This window comes from Cervus canadensis, chromosome X (assembly GCF_019320065.1).
Source record: "Cervus canadensis isolate Bull #8, Minnesota chromosome X, ASM1932006v1, whole genome shotgun sequence".
In the NCBI taxonomy this organism is placed as follows: domain Eukaryota; kingdom Metazoa; phylum Chordata; class Mammalia; order Artiodactyla; family Cervidae; genus Cervus; species Cervus canadensis.
This window is the reverse complement of record NC_057419.1, coordinates 115,953,385-115,978,836: the sequence shown is the minus strand read 5'-3', so window position 1 is coordinate 115,978,836 and position 25,452 is coordinate 115,953,385. Positions and strand designations below refer to the sequence as shown.

Sequence of the window (25,452 nt, the reverse complement as noted above, 5' to 3'; positions counted from 1 at the left end):
TTGCAATTATTGAAGTTATATAAAAGTTTTAATTTCTGGAAAAATTTCTCCCTTTACTCTTCAAGATTTCCTAGTTTTGAGCATTTCTTCATATGAACTCTAGAATGAACCCATCTAGGTGGGAAAAAAATCAACATGGGATCACACTAAATTTATACAACTTAGAAAGATAGGAAATGTTTATGATGTTAGCACTACAATTTCCATTTGTTCAGGTCTAGTTTTGTGTTTCCCTGGATTGTTTTATTTTCCCTTATAAAGGTTTTGGGACTTTAAGTTTAAACCTAGGGGTTTTTTTCCCCTGATATACTTTTTTTCTTAATTGAAGCATAATTGCTATACAATATTGTGTTGGTTTCTGCCATACATCAACATGAATCAGCCACAGGTATACATATGCCCCTTCCCTCTTGAATCTCCCGCCCACCCCTCTAAAACCTAGAGTTTTTAAATTTTTTGCTATTGTAAACAGACTCTTCATTATATATTCTAACTGGTGCTTGTATGCATATGTGTATCTATGATTTGTTACCTTGGAGTGGGGTAGTGTTTTCTATGATTCAAAATCCAGAAGTCATAACAGATTCATAAATGCAACTACCCCAGAATAAGTTTTGCATGGTAAATACACCATAAGCAAAGTCAAAGAAAAATGATAAACTGAAAGGAAATATTTGCAACTTCTATCACAAAGAGCTCCTACAAGCCAGTAAGGAAGAAAACTACCCACTCACCAGAAAGCAGGGGATGGCGAACCAAAAATGTAAATAAATAGCTCTATGAAAAGATGGTCAACCTCACTTTTAAGTTAATAAAAATTAATAAGAATGAGGATACTCTTTAACTACTGATATAGAAAGTTCTTCCGAGATATAGCGTTAAGTGGAAAAATAGCTGGGTGCAGTATAGTATTGGGTTGGCCAAAATGTTTATTTGGGTTTTTCTGTAACAGCTTATGGAAAACCGTCCTTTTTGGCCAATCCAATATATAGACCATGTTACCATTTATATATAAAGCACTAAAATAAGAATCTGTATTTGGAGAAACAAAGTATATTTAAACTAATAAAAGTGGTCACTTGTACAGGGCTGAGTGGATTGGCAATGGGGTGGGCAGGGATGAGTAGAGTTTTCACTGTATACCTTTTTAGTTTTTTTATTTTTGAAGCATGTAACTGTTACCTATTCAAAAACTCTAATAACAAATTAACTCCCTTGGTAAATTAAAAACTTAAGACATTTTAGCTCACGTATTTCACTTCTCATTTTTGCTTATTTAACTCACAGAAACAGGAGACAGCTTTAAGATACAGGGCTTCCCTGATAGCTCAAGCAGTAAAGAATCTGCCTGCCAATGCAGGAGACACAGGAGACCTGGGTTTGATCCCTGGGTTGGGAAAATCCGCTGGAGAAGGAAATGGCTACCCATTCCAGTATTCTTGCCTGGAGAATCCCATGGACAGACAAGTCTGGCAGGCTACAGTCCATAGAGTTGCAAAGAATTGAACACGGAGACAAAAATTTTGAGTTCCTCAGAGACATACCCAAACAAAATGTGTAAATCAATGTGAAACTTCAGGTCTCCATTTTCTTTTATTTTTTAAAGTAATTTTTGTTCTTTACAGTGTGTGATCACACGCACACAGGCGCGCATGTGCGCCTGCACTCGCACACATACACACACACACGATTTGAGATGGACAGAGAAACAAGAAGGATAACCTTCAAACACAGACTTCCCTGGTGGCTCAGATGGTAAAGCATCTGCCTACAATGCGGGAGACCCAGGTTTGATCCCTGGGTCGGGAAGATCCCCTGGAGAAGAGAAATGACAACCCACTCCAGTATTCTTGCCTGGGAAATCCCACGGACAGAGGAGCCTGGCAGGCTACAGTCCATGGGGAAGCAAAGAGTCGGACACAACTGAGTGACTTCACTTCAAACACAAGGGTAATTTTTTTTTTTACAAAGTTCAAAATAGATTACATTTATGTGCTTTTTAGTCATTACACAATGTACAGACATGATCCATTTAATGATTTATGCTCCCCAAATGGTTAAACAATGAATATTTTCTATGAAAGAGTATACATAAAAGCTTTGACTTTAGAAGCAAAGTACTGTTTCCTGCAAAAACCAACATCAGGTATACATCTTGTGTTTATCCTTGAGAATACTACAGTAGCAGTGCATAAATTCATTCTGTAAAAAGATCTGGAACATGATTTTCAAGAGACTCAATGCATTGTGCTCTCAGATAAAAATCCTAAGTCAAAAGATCAATTACTACAACACTAACAGTTAAAACTGCATATATATGTTAGAGATTAGAAGAGGCTATAAAGAAATGTAAATAGTTGTGCTTCAGGGGACTTTTTTGGTAAAGTTGTTTTAATAATAAATACAAACTTATAAATACAACTTAAAAATGTCTCAGTGACTGGTATAAAATAGACAGATATCAAGGATTTTTTATATTGATACTTGGCTTAGAGTTTAAAGGTGAAAAATTATCTCCACATAAACCACCTGGCATTGGTAGCCCCAATCTGGGCTAGTACCTTACAGTCAGGCAGAGGGTTATGGAGAAAAGATAAGTGATTTTTCCTCCTATTAACATAAAGCATTATCCAGAGGTAAAGCTAGGGTGTACCAAGTAACTAAACAAATGTCTACCTTCCTTTAGAATTCTTAGACCAAATAGAATGGTCACCCTACTTCTTGGTGGCTGGACCACAACCTATTCTGCAGTTCATCAAATGAATTAAATATGTCTTCTGTGAGAGACTAAGATAAGCATGATCCCTCAGTACTTTATGCTTTTTATTACTCTCTACATATTAACTGTAAAACTTGTATTTTAGAAACACCATGGCAACTGTTTATAATGATAGAGGACAAGGCATAGTTTACATAGGAACATTGATGTTCGTACCTAGGAAGTAAATGTACTTTACTTTTAGGCTGGTCAGTTTGATCTTTTAGGCCTTTAACTTTGAAGGACACATGACTGCAACAATCAAAGTGAATTAGAAAAAGGATGAGAAAATAACAAATGTCTTAATTAAAGTCTTTTGCATGGCTGGCTTAGATATAAAAAGAATTTCTTCAAATAATTTCCTAAGTGTCACTCAGAAGCCTTCTTGCTATCTGTAACATAATGTGCTGGAGTCCTTGGAATAAAATTATAGAGTAATTTAAAATATATATTATACATTTGCAATGATTGTAAATCATTCAATAGTTTGTAGCATGTTAATGGGGTGAAATAGAGATAAAAGGCAGTCCACATTCATATTTTCAAGATAAATGTACTTCAGAAGTCAACTGAACTCCTTGTTCATGTTCTAAATATAGCCATTGTGATAAGACCTGAAAGAAAAAATTGGAGCACAGTTAAAGACACGCACTTTACAAAATCTTTACAGCACAAAGCCAGGCACTCTACCAAGAACTCAAAATAAATTTGAATTTTGATACTATACAGATACTATAATAGAAGATATCCAATATATAGTAATTGGCAGTCGTTGGATAGATTTAATTAAATCACTAATGTCTGGCCATAGCTAATTTTTTAACCATTAAATATCTCTCTCACATTTTCCAGTCACATCAGCTGTAATAATAGCAGACATGGCAGTTTAAAGTGTCAGTAAATGCAGCCAACTTTATCAACAAAAACAATGTAAGACTATTTGTATTCCAGTGTCCTAGAGCCACAAAGAGACAAAAGCATAGTATTTCTGCTTAGCTTGTTTCTTTTGGAGAGACTCCATACATAAGAATTTTAATAATATAAGAATATACTCGGTCCTAAATGGTTCTTAAAAAGTGAGTGATAAAGTACAGAGAAGGAAAATAATCACATAGGACTTGGGGCAAAGATGCCCCAAAAGGTTAAACTGAAGTAAGCCTAAAAGATGAACAGGAAAGACAGAAAACAGTAAGATGGGCAGGCATTTCAGGTGAGTGAATGGTAAGAACAAGGGCATGGAGGTAGGACTGGGGCTCCAGATGAGCTTTGGGGGATCAATAAATAACCTAATGGGCTCTAACCAAGGATGTATATAGGGAAGCAGCTAGACAAGATTAACTCAGAGAGGACTCAGAGCATGGAGAGTCTTCAGCGTCAAACTAGGGAGTTATACTTCATTCTATGGATTATGGGGAATCATTGAAGGTTGTTGAGTAGGGGGTGGTGGTGGTGAAACCAACACAGAATTGAAATCAACCTGACAGTAATGTGATGGATGATTTTGGTTGAGGGGGAAATAACGGGGATAAAAGGGGGAGGAATAGGAAGAGAAGGGACACAGATAGAAGTCAGGGAGACATCTCAGAAGACAATTTTGAACTTTAAAAAAAGTGAGCACACCAAGGAACTGAAAAGACTTGGCATCTCAAAAGAGGTGAGGGGAGACAAATGAGGAAAGAGTCATGCATCACCAGAATCCTAATCTTTGACACATGGTAGGTATTGAATAAATGTTTGTTCAGTTGAACTAATTAATTATAAGATTTCAAGCCAGGATGACTGAAAGAAATGATTCAAAAGCAGACAAGGGAATTAGTTTAAAGAGAAAGGATCACAATATTAAACAAGGTTGCCTTGTTCATCTTTATCACTGTATGTGCTTTGTGTGTTTCCCTAAGGTCAATTTCTAGAAGTGGAAATGCTGTAGAATGGAATGTATGCAGTTTACATTTTATACATGTTTTGCATGCATGCTAAGTCACTTCAGTTGTAGCTGACTTTTTGTGACCCCATGGACTGTAGCCCGCCAGGCTCTGCTGTCCATGGGATTTCCCAGGCAAGAATACTGGAGTGGGTGGCCATTTCCTTCTCCAGGGGATTTTCCAGACCCAGGGACGAACCTGTGTCTCCTGTGTCTCCTGCATGGCAGGCGGGTTCTTTACCACTAGCGCCACCTGGGAATCCCATACAGTTGTAAATCAGCAAAAGGACAATAATGGAATAAATATAGTATTTGGTACTAGATAAATAAGTTCAAAAGAACCAAATGTAAGCAAACAATTAAATCTTAAAATACACTTTACCTCAACATGCTTCTGAAGCAAATTTTTTTGTTTTTCTTAAAAAAAAAAAATCAAGCCACCACCGTCACCCCATATATACAAAAACCACCACTACCACCTCCAGGCCATACAAATTGCCTACATAGGGAGGGGCAACATAGGGGTAGAGGACTAGGAAGTACAAACTGTTGGGTATGAGGCTCAAGGATGTAATGTATAACACAGGGAATGTAGTCAATATTTGTAATAACTGTAAATGGAAAGTAATCTTTAAAATTGTGTTAAAATTTTAAAAAATTAAAAAGAATCAATTATAATCAATAGAACTTAGGTGAGCCATTTAAAGATTCTGGGCCTTGATTCATATTAGGAATGCTTGGTTTAGGTTTAATATTAGTGTTTCTATAACTTTCATGCTTTTACAATGTATACTTTAAGTGTTTAGGATACAACTTAGTCCAGAATAGATTTTTTAAAGAAATAATGGGATAATAAAGGAATAATGTATTGTTTTTTTCAAGGAAAAAAAAAACTGCCTATGCTATGCCCCAATGCATCTTTAAAACACTTACCTAAGATATAAGCAGCCACTAATTTTTGATTCACACTTAAGTGGAGGTAGAGAGGCACCAGCGATTCCACATCCCCCAGCGTGGGAAGCATCAGAGCTGCAACACACACCGCTCCCAGGAAGACAGTCAGTAAACTAGGTCCTGAGGAGGCAGTTCTGTTTTCTGTAAAAAGACAAGAATCCTTGAGATTTCTTCTAAAAACAACTTAAGATAAAAGTTTATTCATATAGACTGGCCACCACTCACCAGGATTCTGATTTTGTCTAACTTCTCTGATACTTTCGCCATCATTCCCATCCCATGGGACCTTATCTGTTGGACTTATCTGGAAGCCCATTACAGGATGGAATGTTCTAGTGGCCATCATCCTTTCCCCATCACCCCACTGGAATTTGTAGAAAGTGTTCGAGCATGTATCATCTGTGTATGTTTACAAATTACAGGCATTAAGTACTGTACTATTATGTTTAATATAAAATATGCAAAAAGAATTTTAATAGAATGGGCTAAAAACAGATAGAAATTGAAGTTCTAGCATTGTCTTCCCATACCCCTCATGCACTGCTTGTGTGTACTCCACCTTGGAGCCCACTGCAGTAGAGCTACACTACCTTCTGGGAGTATCTTTGGTAGACCTTGAGACAGGTTTGGTCCTAATAACTACAGCCTCCTGCTACCATTTTGGAAAATGTTAAGGCAGCAGAAAAGGTTCAACTTTAATGTTATTAAAACGTCCTGTGAAAATTCTTGCCCCCCACTCTACCTGCATTTATAGTATAGAAGAAAACAGCAGAAACAACATCTGACAACTATTCTGCTAAATGAAATAACTCAGTCACAAAAGGACAAATACTACATGATTCCATTTGTATGAGAAATCTAAAATAGACAAACTCATAGAGTCAGACAGAATGTTGGCTGCCAGGGGCCAGGTTGCTAATCAATGAGCATAAAAATCTCAGTTCTGCAGGATGAATAAGTTCTAAAGATCTGCTGTACATCATTGTGCCTACAGTCCACAATACTATATTGTACCCAAAAATTAGTTAAAAGAGTAAATATCATGTTGTGTTCTTACTATAATAATATAAAATTTAAAAACATTTATTATCAGGTCTGCCCTTCTACAGATCTGGCTGTACAGAACTATACAGTATTCATACCCATATTTTTAAGAAGCCCACCAGCATTTTCTGTCTTACAGCTTTTCCCACTACCCTTCTTTTCATTAAAAGAAATAGCCAACAGCAACACAATCTTTGTGTTTTATTAATGAAAAACACTGTTCATTTTATTATTAGATGCAGCTTTTCTAAATTATTAATACCTTAGCTGTTGTGTGAAGCTTAATTGAGCCTCACCAAAGCCAGATAGCTGAAAACAAATTCAAAGTTTACAGTGGTTATTGCTTGAGATGAAACAATAGCATAAATGCCTAAAAACAAGTCTGTCTTGTGCTAATGAATATAGTACTTTTTGTACTTGTTGCAAAGGTAAGTTTTCAAGGCAAATGTTTGTGACAACTACACTGCTCAATGCAAACCCAGAGTAAAGATAATTTCAAGGAATTTTTACTGTTTAGAGAAATTTCAAAAACATTCACATAAATGCTTGACATTTTTCAAAGTGGAAAGTTTTTCTGATACTACAGGGTTGTAAAAATTTTACAGATACAGAAAAAAAATAAGGGTTCTTCTGTAATCCCATCCTCTTAGAGATAACACTGTTAATAGCTTGGTATATAGATCCTTGCAGATTTTACAAATGCCCATATAAACATGTAAAATGATTTTTTACTTAAATGAGACCATATTATACATACCGTTCTGAACTTTTTCCTCTCACTTGGAAAAATATTTGAATCTCTTTTTATGTCAATATAGGACCATCTATCATTCTATTGCATTGTTGTTTAGTCACTAAGTTGTGTCTAATTCTTTGCAACCTCATGGACTGAAGCCCGCCAGGCTCCTCTGTCCATGGGATTTCCCAGGCAAGAATATTGGAATGGGTTGCCATTTCCTTTTCCACAGGATCTTCCCCACACTGAGCCACCAGGGAAGCCCATTCTATTAAACCCTTGTAAATGTCTGCATGACATTCCATCTTTTGAATATTTGTAATTTAATCAATCCCAAATTTATAGACTTTTAGGTCATTTTCAATTCTTTATTATTATAATCAGTAATAAAGAAAGTAGTTTTCTTAAGCCAAAGAGCACTAGCTCAAACCTGGCATCAGACATAGCAGTTTTTTAGTAATATAATTAAGATAAACCCACTAAAATTCAGGTGAATCCTTTTAAAACACCTTTTTAATGACCTGGGCTTTGGTATTTTGTGAAAGTATGCTTTGTGGGTTTCTCTTCAATTTCTGTTAAGTGAAATATATATATATATATATATATATATATATATATATATACACACATACATACACACACACACATATATAATTATATGCTCATAGACAAGGTCTAGAAAGTAACACAGAACACATAAAGGCAGATTTGTTAAGTGTGTGGGATTATAGGTATTGTTTCCTTCCTTTAATTTGTTACTAAGATGTCTTTTATACAACACATAAACTTGAGAAGAATCTCTCATTTTTACTGCCTTTCACTACATTTTAAGATCCAAATATCTTGAGATATAGCCTCTAACCATTTTTCCAGCAAAACTCAAAGAGAGAACCTCACAATATTGTTGTGCCTATAACATACCTAATAAACATTTTCTACAGCTAAAGACATGCAAAAATAATGACTCCCATAGAACAATCACAATTTGTTTCAACATTTTGATTCAGAGAAACATAATGAAAAACCTAGACTTCCATATACTGGAAACCACGCATGATTTACTATTGATTTAATAAACAAGAGAAGCTAAAAATATCACTTTGTGAGCCTAGATTGAGTAAGTTACTGTTATACTCTACTACTTTACTCAATTTCCTGCCATATTATTAGAAGCATTGGGGTAACTACCCACAAATGGGATCGTGGGGATCTCTACTGTGGTATTACCCTTGCTCTACAAAGTAGCAGGAGCCTTGGGAACTTTGTAAGATAAAGAAAAACAACTTAACAGACTACCAGGTGAGAAGCCCAGCCTTTCTACTGAGTCCCATGCACATATATCCTATATAACTACTCTGTGCCGGGCACTATGCTAGGTGCCAAGGACATAATGATGAACCAGACAAATAAGGTGCCTGCCTTCTTGAGCTTCCTGACAAGGAAGGCTTAGAGAGGTGTTTTCCCCCAAAAAACAGAGACTACCATGTACTATGCCAATATCACCTATGCTATTCATCTACTTATTCCAATTTTACATTTAGAACAATTCTCGAATGTACCTGAGATACAAAGGTTCATTATAAACATAAAATAAGAATAAAATGTTCAATTAATACACATTTGTATTTTAGGATGATTTTCACTTGAATTCTAACAAATTTAAAAATAAAAGAAAAAATATATGTAAAACACTAAACCCTCTTGGGCATCACACCAGTCTGTTAAATACAAAAGTGATCTCCAATGACCACTTTACTTTAAATTACAAAATTAACACCCAAAACCAAACACTCAGATGGCCTTTCTTCTTCTATAGAAGGCATTTTAAAAGAGGAATCTTGCATTTCACATCTATTTTTAAGTCAACTTCACAGTATTGATTGGACATCAAAGTGACATTTGACAGAGATTCTCTTTCAGCTTCAAAACATGAAAAACTAGTCCTGTCAGTTAATAACAGTTGCTGAGAAGAAAACAATCTACTAACTACTACCTAATTCCTAATCTTGGTATCACCAGTGAACCCGGGCACTCCCTGCATGGAATGAGAAGACACTTGCCTCCAGCGAATGCCTGTCTTGTCAAAATAAACATTCTAAGATGAACAAACTGATAGGGATTTATGAATTAATGTAATGACAAGTAGATGGTTTTTATTCCCTCATATATAATGTTGTGATTTCAAGAACAGGTGCTATCACATTCATATATCACGATCAAAAAGTCTCCATTCTTTTCTATGGAAAATTTTCCCTTCCTCCCTTTATAATAGGGTTGAAGGGAGATAACGAAAAGATCAAAGGATGGGGGAATGATGTCCAAAGAGTTGAATATGAGGATAGTGTCGATGTTGAAAGAATATATCATAACACTCCTGAATATCTAAGCTGGAAGGAAATGAGGAATGGAGAGGGATTCAATTAACAGCCCACAGGGGAAGGGGATATTATAATCTACTTAGTTTAATTAACTTCAACTTTAATGAGTTTTCTTTTTTCAAAATAATATGAAAAGTGCACCAAGCTTGGCCTACTGCCAAGCACAATTTCTCTCCTTTTTTGAATTAATTCAATGAGAAAGGATATAGGAAAGTCACAGAAACAAAAGTACAGAATTGCCAAATTGTGCTAGCATTGTAAAGTACAGTGCCTGCAGTCTCAGGTTTTATAGACTGAAAAGCTTTGGCAATGACTGCCCCCTGCCTTACAGCCCCGTCTAGTGGAGTTATTTTCTCCCCTAAAAGGCCAGCTTGAGCCTTGTTCAATTCTAGGTACCTGAACTCTACCTTCACTTTTGAAGTAGTCAACTAGGTTTAGAGTGGCAGGTTATTGTTCTAGTAATTATTCTTTGCTCCCTGATTCATTTAAAGTAAGAAACATATAAGACCTCAAAAGGACTTTAAAAACAACCCAAAGTAAAAAAAAAAAAGAAAGAAAAGAAAAAGAAAAACCAACACAACTCAAAGTACCTGGTTGAAACGACTGCTCAAAAAATAAACTTTCCGTTAAATGTTCTTTTATTCTTTTTTCCTCCTCTTCCTTTTGTTGTTCTTTTGCGGACGGGAGAAGAGTAGCCACAACCTCTTTCCTTCCTAAAGCCTTCCTCTGGCTTTGCTCGGAAACTTGGAGACGGAATTTGTCTATTACACCATAGTGACAGGATCTGACATCTCTATGACGAATTACACTGAAACATTGAAAAAGAACAAATGCAGTTTAGGTTTCAAACAGAATTCAGCAAGAGATTTCATACATATTAACTGAGTGTAACCAAATACTCAAATACAGAAACTTGTTAATGATTAAAAAAAAAAAATCACAGTATAACCCCAAAAGAGATGGGTAGTTCTTAAATATTTGATGAATAAGAGCCTAAAATAAAAGGATAGGTAAAGGAAATTCCTTTTCACAATGACATTTTTTCCTGGATATCTCTGTGTAGCAATATTCACTAAAGAGGATATATGAAATTGTTTCTTCCCCACAAAAGCCTCAAAAATTCCTATTGCCACTTATTTATTGTTCAAATAACAAAAAAACAAACCTCACTCTAGACTTCAATTAAAATTGAAGTCCATGCACAAAGGCAAAAATAAGCAATCGAATAAGTAGGTAATCCAGTAAGACCAATGCAACAGAAGGCTAACAATACATTTCTGTATTTCTCTGAAAAGAGTATAAAGCAGTGTAATTTTTTATGAAAGTTATCTTCAGTGCCATTCATTTTTACTTTATTCTTAATAGAGAACACAAAGCAATTAGGTCAAAGGTAACACATTTATGGGGCAAGATACTATATTTCTTTGTAATACTCCTTGCTTATCATGTACACAATGAAAATCAAGGAAATATGCAAAAAAAACATATCATCAAAGATACATCATTTTATGGCTCTGAGATGATGAAAATATATGCAGGAGAAAGGACTTCTGCTTCTTATTCTCATGGAAGATTTAAAGCAATACAGTTTACTTGGTAGCTTAAATTAAGGGCTGGTCATTAGATCCATCTGGTCACCATTAGTTTTAAAGTGAAAGTTAAATATGAACAGCTTGAACAAACAATCATTTATCTGACACTTTAAGACCAAATTATCTGGAAGAGCTCAGCTAACCTTTTCCAGATGAGTAGTTATACACTTGCTTCCTGTTTGCATAGACTAACTTTCAGTTTTATTACTGAATCATTTCAGATGAATTTATATTACTATTGTTCTCAGATGTAGCATTATTAGTCCCTCAAATGTCACTATAGTAACAAGATGTTCCAAAGAAGGCTAAATTCCCTATTATAGCTAGAGAAATGTACAGGATTAAGTTAGAACTTTAATTCCATAAATCTCTCTGCTATGACTAAAAGCACAACCATGAGGAAATGTTCATGGAAATATTAAAACACACCTTGGCTCCAACATAATGAATTATTATGTTGCCAACCTGTTTAGAATTTCTGAGAAACTTCTTAAAAAGAATGTTGATAGACAAACTCTCAGCAAAAATTCAAAATGTAATAAGTGCCAAGGTGGAGCAGCTTTAAGAAAAGATTTTTTGCAAGTTAAACACATAAATATCAACACACTGAAAACATGTTACCAGGAAGTGATTTTGACTTACATATCCATACAACACTGAGGCTTTACTGCACCTGCAGCGTCAACGACAACATACTTATTTGGAGTAGTACACAAAACTGAAAGAAAAAGTCACAATGGCCATTAGTGATTTTAAAAAAATTAGTTTTTACAAGTCAAAAATTAGTAGGGAGTAGTTCAAATCCATACAATAGACCTAGGAGACTCACCTTTGAACTTCAAGGCAAACTCATAGGGATTATAGAGTGTCAACACTTGCTTATGTGTTGACTGGTCATCTGCATAAAATATTAGCTCTGTGGGAAACACAAAGACAGGAAGATTTCCTTCCACTAACTCTGGCTGTCTTTTTTGTTGATGCATTGGCACTAAATCCCCCTCGCTGAGGCGTCGGTTTTTACAGTCTCAAATCTATTTGGGGTTTTTCTTAAAAATCAGTTAAAAACTCCAAAGCATTTTGGCAATCTGGAAAGAGAAGAGAGAAAGCAAGCTGAGTGATAACTGTTTTTCATGAGCTAGCTGTGACTAGCATGGTTAGCATACATTAAAACAGTCCCCATGCCTTTTGACTTACGTATACAGGTTCTACTAAACTCTGCAAAGAAACTTACACATGCTCCTTTCACATTCAGGATATCAACCTACGATAAGTTACTTACAAACTTGAATACAGGAATAAAGAAGGCTTCCTATTTAATCACCCTCAAAGAGGTGCGACCAAAGGGTTGTATTTTAAACCTCAAATTAAAAAAAAAAGAATACATTCTGTTACAGCATATTTTATGTGAGCCAATCAGAATTCTTAAAGAAGAAAATAAAGTAAGCTTCCATGATTACAAGGGAAAAACACAAGACTCACTTTTTTAACACTCATTATTCAGTCGCTAAGTCATGTTCGAATCTTGGTGACCCCACGAACGCAAGGCTTTCCTGTCACTATCTCCTGGAGTCTGCTCAAATTCATGTCCATCGAGTCAGTGATGCCATCCAACCATCTCATTCTCTGTCACATACTTCTCCTCCTGCCCTCAATCTTTTCCAGAATCAGGGTCTTTTCCAGGGAGTCGGCTCTTCAAATCAGGTGGCCAAAGCATTGGAGCTTCAGCATCAGTCCTTCCAATGAATATCCAGGGTTGATTTCCTTTAGGATTGATTGGTTTGATCTCCTTGCTGTCCAAGGGACTCTCAAAAGTCTTCTCCAGCACCACAATTTGAAAGCATCAATTCTCCTGTGCTCAGGCTTCTTTATGGGCCAACTCTCACATCCATACAAGACTACTGGAAAAACCATAGCTTTGACTATATGAGCCTTTGTCAGCAAAGTGATTTCTCTGCTTTTTAATACATTGTCTAGGTTTTTCATAGTTTTTCTTCCAATGAGAAAGCTCTTTTAATTTCGTGGCTGGAGTCACTGTCTGCAGTGATTTTGGAGCCCAAGAATATAAAATCTGCCACTGCTTTCACTTTTTCCCCATCTATTTGCCATGAAGTGATGGGACTGGGTGCCATGATATTAATTTTTTGAATGTTGAGTTTTAAGCCAGCTTTTTCACTCTGCTCTTTCATCTTCATCAAGAGGCTCTTTAGTTCCTCTTCCCTTTCTGCCATAAGGGTGGTGTCATCTGCATATCTGAGGCTGATCTTTCTCCTGGCAATCTTGATTCCAGCTTGTGCTTCATCCAGCCCAGCATTTTGAATGATGTACTCTGAATATACGTTAAATAAGCAGGGTGGCAATATACAGCCTTGCCGTACTCCTTTACCAATTTTGAACCAGTCCGTTGTTCCATGTCTGGTTCTAACTGTTGCTTCTTGTTGTGCATACAGGTTTCTCAGGAGACAGGTCAGGTGGTCTGGTATTCCCATCTCTTTAAGAATTTTGAACAGTTCATTGTGATCTACACAAAGGCTTTAGCATAGTCAATGAAGCAGAAGTAGATGTATTTCTGGAATTCTCTTGTTTTTTCTATGATCCAACAGATGGCAATTTGATATCTGGTTCCTCTACCTTTTCTAAATCCAGTTTGTACATCTGGAAGTTCTCAGTTCACGTACTGGAGAACAGGAACACCGAAGAAGTTCTCGCATTATTGCTGATGTTCTAGGCCCCATATTAGATTTCCCAACCTGGGGATCCAGCAAAGGGACTGGAAATAACCAGGGAATCTGACTTTGGAGGTCAGCAGGCTTTGATTACAGAGCTTCCACAGGACTTGGGGAAACAGAGACTCTTGGAGGGCACAAACAAACCTTGTGCGCACCAGGAGGCGGGGGAAAGGAGCACTGACCCCACAAGAGACTGAGCCAGACGTGTCTGTGAGTGTTTGAAGGTCTCCTGCAGAGGAGTGGGTAGGCAGTGGCCTATGGCGGGGACAGGGGCACTGGCGGCAGCAGCAGTCCTGGGAGGCGCGTGTTGGCATAAGTCCTTTTGGAGGTCACCTCTAGCCCTTCCACAGAGCCTGTAGACTCCAGGACTGGGCCTCCTCAGGTCAAACTAATAGGGAGGGAGCACAGCCCCACCTATCAGCAGACAATTGGATTAAAGATTTATTGAGCATCGGCTCTGCCCACCAAAGCAAGACCCAGTTTTCCCCATAGCCAGTCCCTCCCATCAGGAAGCTTCCACAAGCCTCTCATCCTCACCCATCAGAGGGCAGACAAAAGAGTCAAGAACTACAGTCCCACAGCCTCCAGAGCAAAAACCACAATCACAGAAAGCTAACCAAAATGATCACATGGATCACAGCCTTGTATAACTCAATGAAGCTATGAGTCATGCTGTGCGGGGCCACCCAAGAAGGACAGGTCCTGGTGGAGAGTTCTGACAAAATGTGGTCCACTGGAGAAGGGAATGGCAAGCCACTCCAGTATTCTTGCCTCAAGAACCCCATGAACAGCATGAAAAGGCAAAAAAAAAAAAAATTCATCATTACAACAATGCTTTAGTTAGTGCCTTCTGGCAGCATGGGTGGGACAGTTCTCTTAATCTTTTTTCTATTGAAACCCACAAACAAAAATGTCTTGAAAAGAAGCCGAATATCCAAGTTTTCTATGCTGAGTTTTCTATGAAAATTCAAGTCAGTAAGCAAGCCTTGGCATGCAAGTGGCACCATGCCTCCCCTCCTACATCAGTACACAAGCTTTGTGAGAGCTATTTTCTTCCAACTTCAGAGACCTTTTTGGATTCCTTCTGGGGCTCTTGAATATGTTCCAGAAAGTTGTAGCTGGCAGAAGTCTGCCTGTCTGATAAGTAATGTTTCTGCATTTATTTCCTAATCTAATTTTGATCAACAACATTCTTATTTAGTTAGTGCCCCAAATATATCTTTGTAAAATAAAATGTGAAAGCAAAAATATACAATCACAGAAAATGTCTGAGTTTCACCCTGTAGATCACAGCTTTAGAATAGGCCACAAACCATTTAATACTTTGCACTCAGGTTCTCATACACTCAAAGAGAAATATTAACAAATGATTACATTGTTTGGTTTCTACCAGCTATCAGGGCTGTGATTCTGACTAGGGCTTTGTCCACTTTTATAAAATAGGATACTGTATAATCATGTATGCACATTTTTCTTCTTTTTTCCCAGCTGAACATTGTTGTTGTTCAGTCGCTAATTCATGTCTGACTCTTTGTGACCCCATGGGCTGTCTTCCAACATCTCCCAGAGCTTGCTCAAATTCATGTCCATTGAGTTGGTGATGCCATGCAACCATCTCATCCTCTGTCGCCCCTGTCTCCTCCTGCCCTCAATCTTTTAGGTGAGGAACTATGTCAAGAGCTGCACAGAGATACAAAAATGAATAATGCACTGGCCTTGCTCTCCAGAGACTCTAGTCTAACTGAAGAGACAAAACAAATAATTAAGCTACCTTTATTATAATGCATACTGCTGTATATAAAGTGCTAGGGAATTAGAAGACTACCTGGATAATTCTACCTGGAAGAGAGGCCAGGAGATAACATTTGGGGTGGCCCTTAAAGAAAAGAAAGGCTTCTGTGTTGAGGGGAGTAAGCAGGGAGGGCATTCATTCCTGGGGATCAGCATAAGCAAAGACACAAGAATGTGAAAGTAAGGAAGAACCTTGGAAAGTCAGCATTCACAGGCTGCCCCAGATCCCACTTTCTATTTGTACACTTTACAGCATGCCTGTAGCTCATATGTGTTAGGTTGTTGTAACCATTTTGACCAAGCTCAAAGCACTTGACATTTTTATTAATAATAATATTTTACATCTGTTTAATTTACAACAGATTACAAACTTCTTATTAATTATATATACTGAATGAATTGACACATGTAAAGCCTTTAGCACTTGCCATAGGCAAGGTGCTACTCTAAGTATTCGTTGCTATTACTAAATTAGGGAAAGACCAAACAGATAAAAAATGCCAGAAGGCCTCTCTTTGTCCAGTATTCTTTCCACTATACCAAACTAACTGTCCATTTCAATAAAAGAAAACTAAAGTTATTCTGAAAAGCATTTGATAAAATTATTTTACTTCTGAGTTTTTATTTGCCATGAATTTCATTCCTTTGTTAAGAGCTATACACATTTCTATTTGGATAATGTACTCCTGGAAGTTTGGGAAATTTTTTTGAATAGAAAATGATAAGCCCTACAATTACTTTCTTAATAAGCTTAGCTATCAGGAATAGAACAACCACATTTGGCATCACTAAATAATATTCAACATCTTACTCCAAAATTCAAGGTGAGAATTTAGCTTATGATAAAAGGTAGCATCTCTAATTTGTGGAACGTATTCAGTCAAATGTTGATAAAATCAGGTATCCACCTAGAAAAAAAGTTGATTTTATGCCTCACTCCTTATAAAATTCCAAAATTTAATTGTGACAAATCTGAAATGGAACAAAGTTTTAAATGTATTTTTAAAAACATAAAAGCACTAGAAACCATGGGAAATCTGTTTTTATATAATCTTAGGCTCTCTAATAACCAGAAACCAAAAATTAATAAATTCAACCATACAAAATTTTTTAAAGTTCTGCATGGCAAATAAATTTTATAAGTAAAGCTGAAGGAATATTTTCAATTCATATCATAGGCAATGTGTAATTCCCCTACTATATATAGAGGACCCACAAATCATTTAAAAAAAGATAATGCAATACAAAAATGAGCAAACACTGCAAAATTTTATAGAAAACGACATACAAATTGTTTTTAAAGTTGCAAAAGTATGTGTAACTTCACTCACAAGAGAAATACAAGCTAAATCTATATTGAAATACATGTTTTTACCTGTCAAATTGGCAAAAATAAAAATTTTTGACAGTACATGGTGGGAGCAATCAGGCATGTTCTTACATTGCTTGCAAGGATATAAATATAAATTGGCACATCCACTATACCTGTTAAAATTAAATGCACATAACTCTCAGATCTAGAGATTCTACTTCTAGGAATGTGTTGGGCATAAATATTCCCAAATATTCTCCTTGTGTGAAATCCTGTATGAGAAAGGTTTGAGGGATTTTTTTTTGGAGGGTTTTTTTTTCTTGGAGCACTAAGTATTAATAAAGTAATTTATGTGAGGCACATAGAATGAAGCTTGGCATGCAAGAAGGGCTAGTTGTTGCAACAGCAAAAGATTGGAAATAGCCCAAATGGTCATTAATAAGAGATTCATTAAGTATGATATAGTCATTTGTTGGGATACCAGCTATCTATCAAGAAGAAATGGGAAGCTCTTTTGCAGGGTGCAATGCAGACTGTAGGGTATGCTACTATTTGTGTGGAAAAGGGAGATAAAAGACTATGTAAACCTATTTTCTTGGATATGGGTAAAATATCTTTGGAAGGACGGCTAGGGCTGCCCCTGGAAAGACAGACTGAATGAAAGGGAGTTTTCTCTGAATACTGTTTTATATCTTTTGAATTCTGAACCACATGAAGACCTAATTTAAAAGTAAAAAAAAAAAGTTGAATCTAACAACAACTCTACTAGAGGCTAATTTGAGAAAGGTGCCATTTTTGAAACATAAGGAATTTAGAAACCACATGTGAAAAATCTGTTAACTGTTCTTTCCAATTTATGATCTTTTAATAACATTGAAAACCTTAACCTATGTGTTAAATAGAATGGTTTTAATTATTTAAGATAAGTTTATATGCAACAGAAACTCAATACAATGAGAAAAAGTAAGATTTATTTAAGATGACTTGCAAACCTAGGAAAATGTAAAACTTTGTCACAAAGGAGTATGAGAAGGTTTATAAATCTGACTGAGAAGTCAAAATTAAACACAGAGAACAAGGGCTAAACTCCTGTTTCTAACCTCAAGAAGTTAGTTGGCACAGGTCAGAGTAGATTATTAGCTTTAAATGATGGCTTAGTAGAAATTCTTATTTTTGAATTTTGAAGCACTCTTTATGAGCTAAATAGTTTCCCATGAATCGTGAATAGGCTGTCTGTCTCCTGGTCACCATTTTCAGCAGTTTACTATTTCTTTTCAGATTTCTGTTGCCATTTTTCACCTATCTTGGCTAAGATATAAATTGCCTCCCAAACTCCAACCAGTGGAGATTAGGGAGGAATTAGCACCAGGTCACCAGTGCAATATTATAGACTCTGCCAACAAACATGATGGAGCATGACACCTGCCTTTAATTAGTGGTTTTCTGGAGACTAACATTTTCTTTTTGCTCCAGTTAACACTGCAAAATGATAAAATGCAAAAATTCTGGGGGCAGACTATACATTAAGCTGGTAAAACCTCATGGCAAATTGGTTAATAAGGTTGCTTTTTGAAAGTCAACCCTTCTCATTTTACCAATAAGAAAAGCAGGCCCAGAGTGGTTAAGGGTCTTACCCAAGGTTGCACAGGATATTGGTGGCAGAACTCTGGTCTTCAGACTCACACTTCCCTATACAATAATCATCTCCTCTGTGTCTCAGTTCAAAAATCCTGCTTCCCTGATGCTGATGGCCATTCATGCCCTCGTCTCTAGAAAATTCCCCTGCTTTTCCACAAAAGAAGAATTCTCAAAGGATGATCCAAAATTCAAGTCTTGATGCATGTTTCCTTTTCAGTTTTATCAAGAAAAAAAAAAGAGAGACAATTTCACTTACTAAGTTGCACATACTTTCTTTTCCTGATTGTGAAAGCAGAGCTATGGCTGTCAGTAACCAAAGTTTGAGCTTCCTTTGTGGCTCAGATGGTAAAGAATCTGCTTGCAACGTGGGAGACCTGGGTTCAATCCCTGAGTTGTGAAGACCCCCTGGAAGAGGGCATGGCAACCCACTCCAGTATTCTTGCCTGGAGAATCCCCATGGATAGAAAAGCCTAGTGAGCTACAGTCCACGGGGTCTGAGTCGGACACGACTGAGCGACTAAGCACAGCACAGCACAACCACACTTTACTTTATTCTTCCTCTCTGGACACCAAAATTTTACACATTCTTCAAAGCCTACTTCAAATATCCCCCCTTTGTTGACTTCATCTACTGCTCTAATCTACAAGGATCTCAGTAATTTTATTACATTATTTTTTAATGTACTTACTAGATAGAGTGAAAAATTTGACATTTGTTTTATGTGGAGTAATTATGACTCTCCAGATTTCAGGCATAATGCTGTATTGTTTTTCTCTGGGGTTGTGTTTGTTTGGTTTTGCTGTTTTGTTTTTAGCATCTGAAGACTAGAGATCAGTGTTAGACATTAGAAGACACTGAACTCAGCAGTTAACCTACAGGTGTCCACTAATAACTGGCCCCTCCATCAGCTCCCTTTCCCCATAGCTGAACACCCTTTATCCACAAAAGACAGGTAACCGATCCCAATTAGAGGGACTGTAAACCTATGGTGGCTACTTGCCATGGGCTGGGGTAAGAGAAGAACGGAGAGCATCAGCACTCCCAGTTGCCTCTCCCCTCCTCCCTCCCTCCCACTTCCCTCTCCTCATCATCCCTGCCTCCTTCCTCCTTGCCCAACTAGGCCAGCAGGGTTTAGAAATCTGAGGCTCTGATATACCCCTGACCTTACGGAAAGACAATACCACTGGGAGCTCCTGGTACCGGAAACTGCCTCATCCTTTTCCTCTGTACCCAAAGCACAGAAATGCAAACATGAATGAAATTTGAAAGAAAACCTTATGTGTGCACACCACCTTGTGACCAGTTTGCAAACTACTCTCCCTCCAAAAAAAGAAAAGAAAGCCTCAACACACTGAAATCAGCACCTATACTTTCTACCCTCAGTTCTGGGAGGAGACCAGTACTCCAAAGTGTGGCCATTTTCTGTCTTCCTCACTTAGGATGGACCGGAGGAAGGGGAAGACAAGGCTCTGAGATACACAGGGAGTTTGCCCTCCCCACCCCCTGCCCTTTTTGCGGGGGATAGGAGGCTGCAAGAAAAATGAAAAAAGTAATTCCTGGGGATTCTTGTATCAAAGTGATTCAAAGTTTGAAGCAGTTAAGGATGATTCGAAGTACAGCCTGCCCCAGAAACTAGTGACCCATCTGCTACAGTGCACCAGCTACTTACTACCTGTCCCTGGCTCTTGTGTTTACTGATTAGGGTACCCAGCTCCACCTTCAGGCCGGTTCCCTTTTATCTGGGCATAGGGGCTATCTCATTCTTCCATACATGGTGCAGTCCCTCCCAATGGCCAACTGAATAGTATATAGTGAAGAGCAATATGTTCTTTTACTTTACTCTCACTGGTATTAAAACCTCTCTTTCCTTCCCATTTCATAAAGTCAGCTTTCCTCATCTCTGAGCTTCTAGTATTATCTATTAGGCTTTTTAATGGCTGGTCTGTTCCTAAAATTGACTCTTTCACAAGCAGTGTTCTAATGTTCATGCTATATTAGATGGTTCACTGCTCAATATTAGGCAATTTTGTTTTTATGCACTTTCTAGTTTTTTTGTATAATTTGATATCTTATAAGATTTACTGCTATAAATGATATGTATTGCTAGGCTATTACATATTTAAGATGTAAAAGTTGAGTAGTGTCTGTTTTAAGGTTTAAAAGAAATAAGGATGGGGAATTCCCTGGTGGTCCAGTAATTAGGCCTCTGTGCAGGGGGCACAGGTTTGATCCCTTGTCAGGGAACTAAGATCCTGCATGCTGTATGGCATGGCCAATACATTAATAAATAAAAGAAATAAGGATGCCCTCCAGTAATGTCTTTTTAAAAACATTTCTTTCTAACTAGTTATTTGTAACCTTTGTTTTACAAAATCCCAATATGTCTTCAGTTATTTCAAGATGTATGTACAATTCTCAAAGTCCATATATCCATATTAATTAACTATATGAAATACATATGTTGCTATGTAGAGTACTCTCAGAAGTTTGAGGATCACAAATTATTTCAACAAACATTTACTGAGCACTTATTATATACCAGGCACTGTGCTAAAGAATATGGAGAAAAGATGAAATCATGGTCTCAGCCCTCCAAAAACTCAGTCTAGTAGGAAAAAATGGATATACATAGTAATTAGGATAAGATGTGAGAAGAGTTAAAATTCTGATAGATACAAAATGCTCTGGGATCATAAAGGTGACAGTCTGCCTTAAATAGGGGTTTGCAGTAGGAGTGGAGGGAGATGGGGGTGAATTCCAAGGAAGAGTATTTGTGGAGGCATGAAAGAGACTCTTAAAATGAGCTTTAGCATTGCTTATAGTTAAAAAATAGCATGTGTGGGGGAGCAGCAAAAGAGAAGGCTGGAAAGGTAAGCTGGAGGCAGATGGTGAAAATCTTCTAAGCCAAGTTTGAGAGGTTTAGACTTGATTCTGGATGCCAGTGTTTCTCAAAATGTGGTACCAGACCACCAGCAGCAGCTTCACCTGGGAACTTGCTAGAAATGCAAATACTTGGGTCCCACCTTAGACTTAGTGAATCAGAAATTCTGGGGTTGGGGCCCAGCTACCTGGTTTTAATAAGCCCTCCAAATGCTTCTGATGCACACAATGCTTTGAGAACCACTGCTGCAGGCCAAGGGAACCTTGGAAGGATTTAGAGCAGGGAAGTGACTGGATATAATCAGAAGTAGGAGACTGGTTGCCACTCACCACTCAAGCACAGGGCCTGACTCCAAAGTAGCTACCATAAAAAATAAATAAATATTAAATGAATGTGGCATGGAGAGGTGAGGGGCTACACTAAGGTAGGAGTAATGGAGAAGATTTTAGTGATGTTTTTCAGGTGGCTCAAGTTGAATCAGGTGACTAGGATATATCCATACAAGTGTGACCAAAATGGTTTTTATATAAAAAGCAAGCTATAATCTTGTCGACTGTATCAATTACTGAGTGTTTTAAGAAGTGAGCCACACAGACTCTAGAAAAAAGGGAGGTCAAGAGCAATTTCTATGTGTTCCCACAGGGTCAAGAGCAACGGGTGCCCTGGCATGTACATGAATCTTCTGATCTGCTTGGCGGTTCTACATCTCCCTTGAAGTTAGTAAACTGGTATTCATATTAACATAGAAATCTTTTGTGAGTTTGGTTAGTATGAATCAATCCCTGAGACTGACTGACAGTTTCTGAATGTGCTGGCAAAATGCAATTTTGAAAACCTGATACTTGTTCTGATGATCTAATCAAGGTACTGCCAAGGTGAAAACCTGCTATAGCCTTTTTATTCTAATTTCATCACTGATCACATAGACCATTTAATTCAGGTAGAAGCTGGAATGAGTGAAAGAATCAGACTTTGTACTATGCCCTGAAGGTCAAGAAAGTCAAGTGGAACTGTTATTTCTAATTTTGGAGGCAGGATTTAACTGAAGCAATCTTCAATTTCCTGACAGAGAGGAGGGAGAGAAAGGTATGATCAACCTACATGGTTAACTTACCTAATTACCTAATGAGCATTTTGCAGAATGTGATTCCTATTTCTATTAGGACCCTAGATACTTCTTGTTACTTACTGTATGTTCCTCTTACTTGATACCAATATCTTGGCTTATTTAATCAGCTTATTTTATCCAAGAATAGTGCCCAATCAAAAACTGCACTATTTTGTGGACTTTGAGAGCTATAAGGGGCTCTGGAGATTAAAACAAAATTTTCACATTACAGATGAAGAAATGGAGGGCCTCAAAGAATAAATCACTTAATCTATTTATTGTAGGGCAAGGTTCTCCAGAATGCTACAAAGTGGCAAAACAAGATTCAGAACACTAATAATCTATTTCAGACAAGATTTAAAATTTCTCTTTCATTTTAAACTTTTTAAAATCAGAAAAAAGAAGTAATTACTTTATTGAGCTATTAGAGACATGGGAAGCTTTTCTTGCAGTTTCTTTTCTGCTTTTCAGAAATTGGAGTTAAATGTAAAAGATCCATGAGAAAAAAAAAAATTGAAAGTAAAAAATTTAGGAAGAAAATGTGCAAGAACAATTTAAGGGGAGAAACATGCGTTATAAGCTATTTGTTCTATTTTCTATCTTTGCCTATAACATGGTAATTTTGTACTGAATACTGTCCATTACATTTAGATATATTTTATAAATAAAAGGAATTCAAAAATTTCAAAGATCCTGGTGTGTGAGTAAAGGTCTTATTCTGAGAGTTCTAGAAATGCTTCAGAAACTAGCTTAATCTTGTTTGGATAGGTAGACGTGAACAACTTGAAAGGAACATTTGGCCCCGTTTCCTGTTTTCCAAACTTCCCACTGCTTTGTAAGCAAATATACGGGTAATCTAAAAGCTGGTGTCCATCCCCTATTCAATATCCTGTATATGATATTTTCTCTGCAGAGATTTCCCAGCACTTAGAGGAAACATGTGGACAAGAATTTCATCATCAAGAATGTATTATTCCCGTGTGTGCCCTGCCTGAAGAAGTAGATTTTCCCCTTCTGTCTGGAATTCACATTAACACAATGCATTCTGAAAGTACACTACTGTTTTTTAGGCAAGATCCAAAGGACCCAATTTTTCAGGTTTCTGTCCTCTTTAGCGCCCTCAAAGATTAAAAAAAAAATCCGGACTCTTTCCCCCCAAGTTAGGTCTCTCCTCGATTCTGCTGGGACAGAAATGCTACTTCAGTCCAGAGAGGAGAGATGTCAGCTACTTTATCCAGGGGGGACACCACAGAGCATTGACGAAGGGTTGGAAGGCTGAGCAGGGAGATCAAACGGTCCATCCTAGGACTTCAGCTCCACCAGGTTGGGGCCCTGCCTTTCCAGCCCTCGTCCCCACACCGGCCGGCTTCATGTGAAACCGGTCATGTGAGCCTGTTTACAGCCGAGCAGCTGGTGCAACCATCAGGATCCGTGCGGAGGTCCAGGAAAGGAAAAGATACAGGCCACGTACCCCTTACCACCCCCCCCCCCATTATTGATATTTCAAGAAGGCGTTTCCTGTCACTCCCAGCCTCTCCGCCCCACTTTCATCGCCCTCCAGCGATCCCGGGACGCCTCGCTCCAGCCCAGCCGATTTCCTTCCAATTGCTCGCCGCGGGGACGGGCTGGGCTGGAGGAAGGGCGAGGACTATGACAGCCCGAAGAAGGAGTCGACCTCCCTCCCCTAGCCCTCCTCGAAACATCCGCTAAAGAGTTGTCCCTGGAGTCGCATCCCCGGGGCAACCGAACTCTGCCTGGCGGGCACCGGGAGGATCCCGAGCCAGCTGCCTCCGCCCGGGCAAAAGCGAAACACACACGAGCCGGCCCAACTCTGGGGCGGAGATCCGCGATCGGCGAGGCAATTGACAGTCAGAGATGGGGCAGCAAGGACTCCATCTGCCTTCCCCCCACCTCCCACCCGCGTCCCGGCGCCGCGGAGCCCGGCTGTCAGTCACAGAGCCAAGCTCCGGGTTTGGGTACAGCTCATTCTTTCCGCGGGGTCTCTCGGCAACGTAACTTCCACGTCTTCCCGAAGTCGGAGAAAGTGGGTGACGGGACGGTGGGGGACTCTCACCTCGGCAACACCGGCTCCTCGGAAAGCAGCTGCGATTGCTCCCTCCGGTCCTTTGTCAGCATCTCTAGGCTGCACTGCCTGCTGGGATACCGGAGGACTCAAATACCACCTCTCTCCGCCCTCGAGGATGAGCTGCAGTTGCGGGGTGGGTGGGAAGAAGGAGAAGAGGTGGAGTCGGGGGCGGGACCGGATCCAGGGGCGGGGCTTCCTTGCTTGCCACCTGGTCTCTGGGTTTCTCCCTGCTCTCTCTGACCTGCCCCTCCTCTCTTTCCTGCTGCCCCTTGAAGACAATGTGAACTCTTGCAGAAGACAGTCTCTCGTTGCACTTGTTAGGCAGTGATCCTTGACTTATTCCCCTACACACACACACACACACACACACACACACACACACACACACACCGAGGACGGAGGCTATTTAATTCTACCTCTGAGGTGTCTTATTAACTACCTCTTTCTCCACGCCATCCTTAGTGCTACAGGCTCTGTTTCGGCCCCATGATTTTTTGATTTTACCATTGCAGTAGCCTCCTGATTA

At 38.3% G+C, this 25,452-nt stretch overlaps 1 protein-coding gene across 1 annotated transcript; it reads right to left on the bottom strand.

Annotated features, from left to right (window-relative positions):
- Positions 1-1,578: 1,578 nt before the first annotated feature.
- On the bottom strand, positions 1,579-25,066 carry MOSPD1 (motile sperm domain containing 1). Its single transcript, XM_043459372.1, has 6 exons — positions 24,915-25,066; positions 12,213-12,468; positions 12,026-12,101; positions 10,382-10,599; positions 5,613-5,774; positions 1,579-3,372 (listed from the first exon to the last, which is right to left on the bottom strand). The coding sequence occupies exons 2-6, from the start codon at positions 12,364-12,366 to the stop codon at positions 3,341-3,343; spliced, it is 642 nt and encodes a 213-aa protein (XP_043315307.1). The 5' UTR covers positions 12,367-12,468; positions 24,915-25,066; the 3' UTR covers positions 1,579-3,340.
- Between the last annotated feature and the right edge of the window lie 386 nt (positions 25,067-25,452).